Genomic DNA, 13,826 nt, shown 5'->3' with positions numbered 1-13,826 from the left:
TTAAAGAATATACAGTACTTTTACAGACATTGATTTTGAAAATTTTGTTGCTGATTTTGACTATAAGATATACAACTAAATTACTTTATAAAATTTGATAACCTGTCAGATGTCTGTCATTATATTTTGCTAAGTTTTATCACATCTCTCTCAGCCTAACATGAGATTTATATTTTAATTAAGTTCCCACAACCTCCTAATGATGCAAAAGAATACATCTATCCATTCAAATGCTAGCTGAATGGTTTTTTTGCTTGCGAATTATACGTAGTTGTGATACTTTTACAGCAAACCTCAAGATGGAAATGCCAAGAATTTCTTCCTCTATAATACTAGAAGACTGGGGAGAAAGTGCACATGAAGCCAAAAGGGAAGAAACAACAATTATGAATACAGAGTAATAAATAAACTGATAAGATTATCTAAAGAGAATAATTGTCTGTCTCAGCATAGATGCAGTTATGATCAAACACACTTGCAATTATCTCAAACCACAAATGTACCAAATCACATTTGAAAAAGATGAGCTATGGGTACCAAGGGACTAGATCTACATCATCTTCACCTGAATTACATATCTTGGATCTTTTTTGTTTCATTAAATAACTGGAAAGATTTTGAGCTTTGCTTCTAAAAGGCCTATGACTACCAGTTTCTTTTTATTTGGGGCTTTTAGAAGACAGAGATAATGATACATAATTGGTTTACCAGTTTTCTCAGTATAAGTCATAACTTTAGTGCCAACAACAATAAAGTTTCAGAAAATTGAGTTTCCCTATAAATAGACATATGAAGCATACGAAGGAGTGATGGAACAATTATTGCTTTTCCATCCTACTCTTTGTATAATGTGAAGATAATTTATTTTCAGTTGAAATCACTGAACATTCTGTCCTAATGTTTTGTCTTCCTACAAATAATCATTTTCAAATGAGCTTCAGAAATGGAAGGGAAATTTAAATTAGATGCTAGGAAGAAATTCTTTACCCAGAGTGCAGTGAGACACTGGAACAAATTGCTCAGAGAAGCTGTGCTGCCCCTGGCACACAAGACCAAGTTGGATGGGCCCTGGGCAGCCTCAGCTGGTGGGGGGCATCTCTGCTCCCACCATGGAGATTGGAACGAGGTGGACTTTAAAATCCCTTCCAACCCAAGTCACTCTATTATTCTAAGATCAGAGCGATCTTTCTGCTTTACAATCTGACTACCTTAATGAATGATGCAAAAATTGCTCTTACAGATAATTTCAGCTGTTCCAAATAGTAGACATAAAACAGGATTAAAGAATCTAAAGTCGTAAAAATCCACACTTCCTCTTTTCTTTTTCCCAGAATTTCTTTGTGGGCACTGGAGATTTCAGAATCGTTATTTTTTATTAAATGATTTTTAAAAATATACTGGAGTTGAAATCTCACTACACAGAAATTTAAATTAGTTTCTTCAGATTTATAATTGAGTCAGAATTTCACTCTGGGAGCACTACCCCGCGAAAGAGAGACCGGAGATTTTTCCTCCACTAAATTTTGTATCTTGAAGTCCAGAGAGAGAGATCAGGTGGAAGGATTCTGAAAGGTGAGCAGATGGGATAAAATGAGATTACCTGATCCTCCTATGAAACCTGGAAGCCAGAAATTATGTTGAACTTTTCAAAAGTTCAACAACTTTTGAAACAAGTTGTTTCAAAAGAAAAAAAAAAAGTTGCTGTAGAGGAAATAGGTCATTTCACTACTTGAGTCTACATTTTGGTTTCTGAAGAATTAAATATGAGTAGGTGAACCATGAGATGGAGGACAAGGTATACTGATAAAGCAAGTTCCTTCCTCCTCTGAATTAGTCTTAAATTTTTCACTGTTTTTTATTTTCTTTTGTGTTTACAAAAAGGGAACTTTTTCACAGTGTAAAATTTCAATGCAGAAATGAGGTAATGACATGTAATAATGTAATAAATGTTCTTCATTCTACTTTTTCCTTAAGGGAAAAGAGAACAAAACCATGCAGCAGGGCTATCAGGTCAAATCACAAAACCATCTGCTCCAAAACTCCATCTTTACTGCTTCTCTGTTAAAAGGCGAGTGGGGGAAGATCAAATATGCTTCAAAATCAAAACAGAATAAACAATATAGATTTCAGAAAATCAGCCAAAATCAAATTGAAAGGAACACAGTGGGTGTTCCTTTTTCACTTAGCTCCAAAGTTGGATGGTGTGACCACTGGCCCTTCGCCCATTTTAACACACGGGCTGCTGCCCTGAGGAAGAACTGCATGTTCAGAGATACATTACACTTAGTATTTAAGTCTTTGTGCTCTGCTTAGAATCCTTTCTGTTGTTCTCAATGTCCTAGCTACATTCCATAAAGACCATCTGAGCTTTGCTCAGGCACAGCTTTTGATGAAAGATACTGGCAATGAGGTTAGGCAAGTGGAGAGTCTTCCTAAAATCAATCTGAAAACTTTTCTTGAAGCAACATTTTGGGACTCTTCCTCTCCTTGGGCAGGATTTTTATGTGAGCAGGATTTAATACTGGCTGAAGAGAACTGTTCTAAAAGTTTTTCTAATTTTCACTAGACTGGTTCATATGAGTTCTTTGGGTGCCTCAGTGGAGGATTTTAATCATATTGTGCTTTCTGTGCTACAGTGATCACAACGCTAATCTCCGTAATTCCACATTTGGGATCTCACTTTTCAAAGTGTAAACAACTGACTCTTTGATTGTATAAAGAACATTTTTCCATAGGGAATACAAAGGCAGAGTCATAGAGAAGCGTCATAGGCAAAGAGCTGAAAAAAAAAATCTAACTACAATAGGAGAAATAAGTTATTGTCAGTTTCTTTTCCTTGTTCTGTAGAATGTGTACAAATAAAATATGTATGAATAATATGTTGTGAGGGAGCAAACTTTGCCCCTTTCTATTTACAGACATCAGACACTCCATCTTTATAAGAAAACTTGAAGGAGAAACTGAATCTCAGCATTTGTAGCAATGGAGGAACAGGCCAGAAACATCTCAGAAAAACAGGAAAAAAGATTAGCATAAATAATAATGTAGACTCAGAGGGAAGAATAAAAGTCTAATAAAATATTTATGTTTCTGTCCATCTTAAAATCTGACGCACTGCTAAGATCACTAGTAGCTTCTCAAATCACATGTTTTAATTTGGTTTTCTGATTTCAGAGTTACTTTGTTTACCACCTCTGAAATACTCTTATTATTAAGAGCTAACGATTTCCAGTGACTTGTTTACTCAGCTCCATCTCTCAACTGTTCCAAGTGCGTTGCACAAACATGGTGGCAACAGGACTCAGCTGTTCAGATGAAGCTAGTCTGGAAAAAAAAAAAAGCATATCTTAAGAGAAAATAACTTCAGCAATTCCTAGTGGTCTTTGAGCTTGATAAACAGTAAGAACTGTGAGACAATCGTGCAATCATGTTGTAATGCCATTTAATGGCCTTTGCTGTTACTATTATTCATACAGGGATTATATTGACTTGTAATTCCTTGAAAAGAAGATACTTTATAAAATCTGTATTACTGAAATCCTTGAAATCTTTTACCATTACTCAGATTGCTGATGAATTCATAGGATTTATGAATGCCTCAAGTGTCAGAATGCTACAGCATGAGACTAAATTTAGAGAAGAAGAAGAGAAAAGCAGACCTATAATTACAGTTCTGCAAAGAGAAAATGTAGGCTTCATGCCAATTCTTGCATTAACTATCCTAAATCTATTAAGATATTTATTCCACCTCAATTAATTTGCACTGTGGCATTAATAATGGCGCAACTCCTGTACTCTTGATCTCAGGGTGCAATACCATTAACTCTGCAATGTTCTAACATAAAAATGTCTATATATCCTGAGAAAATATGCATATTTTAGAAAATTTACCAAGCAGCTGAAGCTGGGATAATGCAGTTCTTATGTTTGCAATGCTCTTACATTTCGTCTAATACATTACAGAGAGGGTCACAGAAGGACTTTTTTAAAGCTTTTTTATAAGCCAGAATATAGTCTTGTTGCAAGATGATAAATTTTTGTCCACACCAGAAATTAACAGCATTACAATGGATATAATATCCTCTCTTAACTATTTTTTTTTATGTTGTCACACCAATATTATGTGGTTTTATATGAGAAGTAATATATTTTATTTAGCTATTGTTCGTTTCTTCCTCCAGTTTAAACACAACATACTTTAGCATTTCATAATCTACCCTGCTTATTACAGAATAGAGACCTACAACTGAAGGAAAGCCTGTGTTTCAGTGACTGTGTCATGATACGCTCTTTGAAATTCTACACAGGAAATTTATTAAATGCAAAATTTCATGATTAAGTATGTACTTCATGGAAAGATGAGGATTGATGGTTAAAGTAATTCTTCTAGTTGAAATATAACTTCTCAAGGAAATCTTTTACAAAATCCAGGAAAGAGTTAAATGCTTTTTGTAAAAATTCAGCTACTCAAGACTTTCCAAATGCTTAGGCAGAGTCTATGAACCTGGATCACAGGAAAAGGGAAAGGATTTGATTCTCACTGGAGTCCCTTTGCATTTAATAATCATTAGTTCTGTAAGACCTTCCTTCCAATTGATTATGCAAGATTGATTCTTTTTCACTTCCATCCTTCACAAAATTTCTCAGAGGTCTCAAACCTCCATCTTCCAGAGATCACTCTAGAAAGCACATGGAGTAATGAGAAGAAAGGATTACTGAAAATTCTATTCTTTACCATATTTTTCTTTGGAAGTTAATTGATCAATCAACCTTTTCTTCTACCCATTCTGCTTAATGCTTAATTCTTGTCTAAATATAAAATGCCTATAAACTGGAAGACTTCTATATACTTTGATTCCTCAGTATGTTTGCCATAGCTTCTTAAGAGCCATACAGATCAGTGATCTGACCAATACTTCTAATACACAGTAGCATTTTTTAAAAATATGATGAATAAAATACCACAGGTCTGCATTTAGAACTACAAAATGAACAACATGCTAAAGGCTTTTCATCCGTAAAAGCATTTGTACAATGTGGTGATAACTGTTGTCAAAAAGGGCAATAAGTGCTGAAGGACAGACAAGACGTTTATAAAAGTTGTATCTTCTGCATATTACTAGCAGTACATCTTTCAAGATCCTGCTCTTTCTTTAAAGTGATGGTAAAGGATAGAGCTACCCAGGGACCAGATACAGTCTTCAACTTTGCTTTAATGGTTTACAATCAAGGGAATTTTTTTCCATGTTACCATTTCACAGCATTAAGATGAGTACTAAAATGTGCTTCATCAAAGGGATTTTACTGACTGGCTCAGCACTCAACCAGGAAGATTTCCCATTTGGGCCTTAAGTGTTCTGAAAGTTTTGACAAATTATGGAAAAGGCATGACCTTAATTTCTTATGACTAATCAAAAGTGAATTACATCCAATTTAATTCTGTATGAGAGACTCTGTTCAGGGATTTACTGCCCTTTTTTTTTTTTCCCCGTTTAAAACCTTTAGTTAATTTATCTGAACACTTTAGAGAACTACCTTTTAGAGAACACCTTATACACTCTTTCATTTCTCATTATTCATTAGCAAACTATTTCATTACCATCCCAAGAGTATTAAAACTTCACAACACCACATCTCTTGGCAAGGTCTTTTTGAACATTCATTTTGGAAGATCTGCAGTGTACCTTAAAGCAGTTAGAGGAGTGTCATTTGTAGTAATAGTGGTAATAGCAACTGTAGTAGGAGAATTATTTAAGGAAATTTTTACATGCAGCCTAGAACAACAAGGAGAAAGTTGGCCCCTGGGATAACTCTGCAAAGTGCAGTAGAATTTAATTAGTGAAGAATTTGGATTCCACAGATCAAGAAGCAGACATTATTAAAATGTCATGATTCAAAAATAGGAAGAAATGTTTACACAGATGCCTTACACAGACAGATGTATGCTGACTTTACAAGTGCAACCTTCACCTTGATATATTGATTTTGGTAGGATGCAATATTTCCAATCCACGAAGTCAGAATCTTTATGGATGCTATCTGATGGTTCTGTTTGCAGCTTCAGGACTAAGGAGGATCTTGCTGAAGACTCTCTTGCTTTGTCCTTCAGACTTGTGTGGTCTTTTCTATTTAGTTTTGCTTTGTTGTTTTGCTGTCTATCATCTACTACTTCCAAATCAATAAAGGAAAAAATTAAACATATTTCTCAAAGCAGTTTCCACTATCAGCATAGAGCAGCTTACCTGTTTGACAGCATAAAGGAGCCGACCATAGCAGTACATCATGACCATTACAGGGATGACCAAGCAGAATATGAAGAGACAAATGATATAGGACGTGGACTCAGCTGACTCAGAGGACCAGCGCACAGAACAGCTGGTGCCTGCACCTTCTATCCCATAACTGCTCCATCCAAGCAGAGGTGGCACAGTCCAGAGCAAGGAATAAAGCCAGGAACCGCCAACTGCCAGCAATGCCTTCCGATAGTCATCGCTGCGCTTGTTGCACAGGGTGAGGGTGCTGTAGCGTTCGTAGGACAGGACAGCCAGGGAGATCAGGGACACGATGCCTGCAATGAATTAATTTAGGCAATTACTTTAATTGTTTTACATGGTAGCCACTTTAAGCCCAAAGAAATAAGACATTTTCCTGATTATAGCATTATTTGAAGCAGCAGTGAGAACTATTCTCATGTTTAAATCCTCCCTGATAATCAAAAAAGAGTTTGTTTAACTTGTATTTAGCTTAAAATGTAAGGTCTTCATGCTTATAGGCTACTCCTTTTACAGGGAAATTTACAAAGAATTACATGCTTTGGTATTAACCAAGGAAATCCATTTTCTGCGTGAACTGAAAAAATTGTTGAAAGATTCTCTTGCTAAGATATATTCAGTTTGTAACATCCATGAGCATTTTCAAATATTGCATTTTTAATAGATAAAAAAAGCTTTATATTCAAGATTGGGAGCCCAAAAAAGAAAGCAGCTTTTGACCCTCTGATTCAACATCTAGACATATTTTTAGTTCTGACCACACATACAGGAAAAATCAGACAACTCTCAGCATGAGTCTGATATGGAGAGCTGTAACTTTGTTTACATATAAATCACATAATCAGTCAAAAACTGAATTAGGTTAACAATGAGCCTTGGAGACCACCAAAAAAAAAAAAAAAAAAAAAAAGGTTGATCTTCAGGGGAATTCACAGCTGTAATTCATGTTTCTGTTTAATATTTTCCTCCCTGGAAGCATTCAAGGCCAGGCTGGATGGGGCTTTGAGCAACCTGGTTTAGAGGGAGGTGTCCCTGCCTGTAGCAGGGGGTTGGAACTAGATGATTTTAAAGATCCCTTCTAACCCAAGCCATTCGATGAATCTATGATTCTGTGTTTTGCCGATTTAACTATCATCTTCTCCTAGAGCTCCTTTCCATGTCTGAGATGGAGATGAGTCAGACACTCACCTGTGGGTAGAAGTAGTCTGTCCTGTACGTGAGCGAACCACCACCCACACATGCACATGCAGGATATTTCCCACAGACAAAACATTTCTCTTTCCCCCACAGTTCCATCACTCATTTCCTCTTTAGCTGGCTGCAGGTGCAGCTATTCCTGCCATCCTGACAATTCACAGATACTCTGTGCAGAGCTGGGTATGGCAAAGGACCAGTGGGAATGCATGCATTGCTTACTGGGATAGGAAAACCTATCACTCAAGGAAAGAGAAGAGGAAAATGCAAAAGAGCACGAGGATAAAACAACTTTCAATGAAGAAAATATCTTTTTTATTATTATTATATGAACATACTAATTTATTTCCTTTATATTACTGGGAAATCAAAGCTACAAAGTAGATTCATTTACAGCTGCAAAAGGACACAGCTTCACTGAATTCATTTGAATTACACAGTTCAAGAATCTAGCTTTAAATGTATTTTAAGGCCAGACTACCTATTTCTGAGGCAATGGAAAGACATTCTGATCATTTCTTATCTAATCGGATTTTCTACATAATATATTACTGCACTGTTCTTGAAGATCCTTGGACTTAACTTCTGCATCAAACACATACCTCAAGATATAAATAAAAAATAAATAGCAGGCTCTGAAGCGGGCTCAAGAACAAGGGATCTTCTGCAATATTTTGTTCCTAGTCCACACATATTTATCTTCACTTACTTAGCATTGCCTCTTACCATGCTTTTATCTGCTTGACTAAAGAGCATCTTGCTATCAGAAACATTTATCTCATGTAAGTACACAGGGTACCTAAGGCAAAAATCCAGATTTTATATTTGAAACTTCAACCTCAGTAAAGTGATATGGATCTAGTTACGCATTTCAGATTAGACCATTGTGGACTAACAGAAAGCAGTCTAGGCTAACAGAAATTCTCTCCTCCCAGCTACCTGCTTTACAGATAAATTATATTACTCTTGTGCTACTTCTGATGGTAAATGAGGGCACAACACTCCCATTTTGATGATGTGGCAGATGAGATGAGCTTTTGTTGGTAACAGCCTACAGTCTTGAGGGCACAATGTTGCTTAGAAGGTCTGAATCAGGTGTTCAAATTTCCCTGACTCAGGACCCTGCTACCTGAATATAACAACTGGCCTGCATGCATGCAGGATTGGTCTCTTTGAGAACAGATCAGTGCTCAGTCATTAAATTAGGACCATGGCAACGTCAGTCAAAACTTAATAAAGCACTTACAATCAGACTAAAACACAAAACACTTCATACCATTTCCTTTACAGAAGTGCAAATAGTTTTTCTTCTCTACACAGATGAAGATTGGAGACTCTTAATTACACTTCTTGGCAGGAGTTATTTCATTTTTGTTCACTTCTTATTACTGAGTTCCACTGACATGACACACATTTTATTTTATTTTTTTCTGGAGGATAAGAACTGTGATATATAGAGTCCCAAGCCATAAAAGTTCAAAACAAAAAAAAATCAATATTTTTATTTTTTCTTTCTGTTGCAGTAAGGCCTGTGTTATACCTGAATTTTTAATAACACTGCAATTAACACCACTCTGCACTGATCTCTGATGCTTTCCAAAGAAGACAGCATTGAACAAAAACAGTGTAAGAATCACATCAAGAAATAACCTTTCTCCAAGACTGTACTTGACTATGAATCCGAATAACTGGATAATTGATTGAATGACAGACAGGTCTCCTCTGTTGGACTGAAACATAATTTCCTAAGACAGACAGAGCCAGGTTTTGTGATCAAACTGTAGTTTAGGACAGAAGGGAAGTGAGGAAGAGGAACCAGATGAGCTTTCCCTGAGCAGCAGACGTCTCCTCTGTTCCCAGGTGAGGAAGCAGTGGGCAGGAATCAGCTGGTGGTGCAAGATCATCAAAGCACCACGTGCCTAAAACAAACTTACTGCTCCAGCTGCCCTTCTGGAAGGGTTGCTGGGCTGACCCTTGCATGCACTTTTTCCTTCACCCTGAAAGATTGTGATGCTAAAAGAGCGTATTTCAGCTTTCTCTCCAGATGTCACTCAGTGTTCACTGGACTGTGAAAAGATCTTGTAATCCAGAGTGGATAAAGTGGAATAAAGCTTTTTACTTTTCATTCTGCCTCCTATCTTTGCATATCAGAGTTTTCTTAATGTCATGTGCACTGAACTGTTGCGTTCTTTGCCAGAAATCCTGCCATTATCTCGTATTCTATTTTACAATGTTTCTGTTGCATTCATAAGAATTAATGAGAATCCTAGCTTTAAAAACAAAAACAATGAAAAAATTAAATATTTTAGAATTATGGTTTAATAAAATCTCCATAATCTTAATAATGAGAAAAGAAACTAAAAATAAAATAAAATAAAAATCAAGTTATAAAAAGAGGAAAGTAATCATAATTTAAAGCTAATAGCAGTGCTTTATCCCCACGCTCCATTCTTAATTTATGACTGGCTATGCTGCATATATTAATTTCAGATGAGTAATGTTTTCTAAAATTACAACAAAATTAAGTTCAGGAATTGCACATCTAAATAGAGTTTGCCTCCAACAAATATTTAGGGCCCTAAGCTGGTGTCCAGCCAGATAACTTTGCAGGAGTTAACTACAGTGAGAGATGTAATTTGCTCCTCAACATTTTATGCATATACAGGAACCAAGTGAGGTTTTTTATAAACAGAACTGAAAGATGACATTAAAAAAAAAAAAAAAAAAAAAACAGAAATTGCATTACAGGACCAAATTATTATTTAAAAATTAGTCATAGAAATAAATGACTTTGAGATGAGCTGGGTATGAGGCATGAAGCTTTTCTACACAGCAATTAGTTCGCAAGAAACTAAATTAAAGTCATAAACCAGGACAGGCATTCATTTATAGGAATACCATCTGAGACATTATCCATTATTTACTTTTATTTAAAGATCCATGCATTTATTCCTAGAAGCAAGAGTATGGCACTAGGTGAAGGACACAGCAAATTACTGCAATCTGTTCCCATGAGTCTCAGCTAAAACCATTACATTTTCATATTAATTTTTTGCTATTTTACACTGCTCACTATGTTGTAGTAATTGGAAACAGCATGCAGGCTGCCAATGATCTGTAGGTTACAAAAAAACTGAATCCCAGAGATTCAGCTCATATTGGGTAAGCACTTTGACAACTGCCTTATGTACATTTTTCCTCCTGAAGCTTCTGAAGATCATCATGGTTAGGTTTCGGGAGCGATACAGTTGGACGACAGAACACATAGTCTGTATTGTACTCTGGTTACGAATGGCCATTGGCAATGTAAGGAAGTGACAGCTAAGCTTAAGCAAACTGAGCTTGTAGTAATGCAACCAAACCTTCTCCTGCAGGACATTAGTGGATCAAAAAGAGATGCCATCTCCTACAAAAGGCAAAGAAAATTTTACTGCACCAAACTCAATGCAAATCGATTCCACACTCTCACACTCATTCTCTTATATTTCACTCACCCACACAAACCCCCAAGCACACAAGTCTGTGTTCAAGAGGTCAGTCTCCTTTGTGCAGCAAGAACAAGGCTGTCGCTTCTTGTTTGTATTTCTTTGCTTGGAAAATGTGTCTACCAAGAATATACTTACCTGCACAAGTACCATCTTCTTCACAGTAAGACAACAGGGAGAGAATTGACAGGAATGCTACACTATGCCATGCCATGCTCCTCTCAGCAGAGTTCAGGGTCCCCCACAACAAGGTGTGATCTTTGCAGCATGCGCTGACTTTAGGCTTGGAGATACAGATGCAAGACCAGTGCAAGGCAGGATACCAGCAGCCTACCTGCACTTGCTGCTTACTGTTGCAGAGAAGGAGTGATGGAGCTAGTCAAACACCCACAGGGACATCAGGCTATCCACCAGAGTCAGCCAGAAAAGACAAGGAGGAATTCAAGGGGATATTAAGTGCCAGGATTCCCATGTACCACAGTCCTTTTCTCTAGTCTACCTGATTAATCTGCTGCTTCAGTAGCTGGAAAATAAGATAAAACACTGTGGCAAAATGAGATGGAGATCAGTAAGATCTAAAAGGAAGGAGAGGCTTTTGTGACTAAACACACCCCAAGGAATACCAAGGAATCCCATGCTGGGGTATTAATCTGCTGGTGCTTCTGGCTGACCTCCTTCATCACACTTCCCCAAGAACATAGAAGTAAACACAGAACAAACAATAAATAACCCCTTCCAGATAAGGTAGGTCTCTTAGCACCTTGATTTTTAGGATTCATTTCCAAGTTGTGCTTCTGAATGGTATTACATAAATATATTACAGAGTTAAACAAAATGAGCTTGATCTGTGACTCCATGTTGTTTTCAAGGAAACAACATTCCTGAATGTAAATGAGAACATTTCTATTAGCTCTCTATAGAAATAAAATACACCTCATATGAAAATGAAACATAAACAATTTAAGCAGCTTAAAATAAAAGATATGACATTTCCAACATATTTACACTTCCATATCTCCTTAGAAGCCTTTCTGATAAAATATCCTGAGGGAGTTTTCAAAAAATATAATTTATATATCTCCTATAATTACAGGAGGTTTGGGAGCAGTGAGAGGAAAAAAGCAACAAGCTCCCTTTCTAATGGCAGCTTAATCTTCAGTGAAATTATCAGCTCTGGGCCAAAGTACCTTACCTAATATTGGCTATGGAACTGGAGGCTTTATGAGAGCGCACCTGGAGCAAGCTTTTCTGTCAGCTGTGTCTCCATCTTTGATGTACCAGTTACGTTAATAACAACAAGCAAAACGGCTGGGTTCTTCTTACCTTAAAGATCAAAGCATTTCTTCCACTAAAATACAGTAATTTCCACTACAACAGTTCCAGCCATCAGAGACTTTCTTACAGATGCAGAATTAAGACTATTATAATGATAAAAGCAGAAAATTTCCAAAGCTGACCCTCTGGGAAGAAGCAGGGGGAGCATTTGTTGACCTGATAACTGCTCTCCCCACACCAAAGATGCTTTTTTAAAAAAATATTTCACTCTGCTTTCCAGCTCCAAGTCTTACAACAGTCCCTTCGCTCCCATAGTCAAGATAGGGAAAAACATACCCATCTCACATACAATCTCCAGGGAGGTTTTCCAGATTTTATTTTCTTCTCTTGTGTGATGCCAGAGCTGTCACAAGTATTAATGAGAAAGCTGATCAGTCTGCCAGACCTTCAATATGCATTACAGAATGAAACACTCTTAATTCAACTAACAGTCTGCTATCATCTTCCACAGCTGCTAGGAATAGTGGGAAAGTAGCCCTGAAGAAGAAAATCTGAGCAACAAGCAAGAGATCGTGAATGTAGACTTTCACAAAATATTTTTTAATGAAGGTTGGCTGTTTTGTTGTTGTTGTTGTTGTTTATTTCATGTGTTGTTGTTTTTTTGTTTTGTTTTGTTTTGTGAGAAGCACAACTGAGTATTTAGAAAGGAAGCCAATGGATACGGAGGGTGGAAGATACACGTGGCTTCTGTTTCTTGCTCTCTGAATGTTGATATTTTACTATTTCTCTTCCCTCCAGAAGGGAAAAGACAGATGTATTTTATGGGCCAAACTCTATCTGCTGACAGAATTTGGTAGAAGATTCCAAACATTTCCAGAGCTAAAAAGGAAACCCTGGTGCACCTAGAGCACTTTCCAGAAGTATAGACTTACGGCCTTGGTGGACAAGTAAACAGTACTAGCCTGAGTCTGAAATTTTCAGCCCACCATATACACTTCAGTGAATTGAGAAATCACAGTAAGTCATTTTATGATATAGCAAAATTGCAGTGATAAATTCAGTGCTGGTATAAATAACATGAGCTGCAGCTGAGCATATAGATGCCTCAGTAACTCATGGAAGCAGCTGAGAAAGGAACGTGCTTCTAAAACATGATCAGCTGCATTTGGATATTCCTATTAAACATATCAATAATAAAACAGAATAAATACAAGTATTCTTGCATTTTACAGAATCACAGAATTGTAGAGGTTGGAAGGGGCCTCCAGAGATCACTAAGTGATGTTGATTCTAGCTGAATGCATAGAGGTTTACTCATCACTTCCTTTTGACATATAAGTCATTAAAAGCACTTCTGCTGATTTGAAATTGAGAAAATATTTCCCGCAATAATTTGCTGCACATTAGCAGCTACAACCAGTTTTTAAATGCCAGCATTCTAGGCTTACATTACAAAGGCTACTTCAAATATCAACGATTTACTCTGATTATAAGTAAATGAACCGAGAGTTGTTTATTCAATGCCTGTAATACTTTTTTTTTTGCCTATATGACTTGCAGTCACAAGTCCATTAAGAGTAGGCAATCTTTCCCTTTTCTG

At 36.7% G+C, this 13,826-nt stretch overlaps 1 protein-coding gene across 1 annotated transcript in view; it reads right to left on the bottom strand.

Annotated features, from left to right (window-relative positions):
• LOC100544946 (pinopsin-like) overlaps positions 1-13,826 on the bottom strand; it is a 71,945-nt gene that overhangs the window by 43,393 nt on the left and 14,726 nt on the right. The window contains exon 2 of the mRNA XM_031557657.2: positions 6,243-6,568. Coding sequence (XP_031413517.2) covers positions 6,243-6,568 — 326 coding nt within the window. The remainder of the gene's footprint in view (positions 1-6,242; positions 6,569-13,826) is intronic.

Source organism: Meleagris gallopavo, chromosome 1 (assembly GCF_905368555.1).
Source record: "Meleagris gallopavo chromosome 1, MGAL_WU_HG_1.1, whole genome shotgun sequence".
Classification (NCBI taxonomy): Eukaryota; Metazoa; Chordata; class Aves; order Galliformes; family Phasianidae; genus Meleagris; species Meleagris gallopavo.
This window is presented reverse-complemented; position numbering and strand designations above follow the sequence as displayed.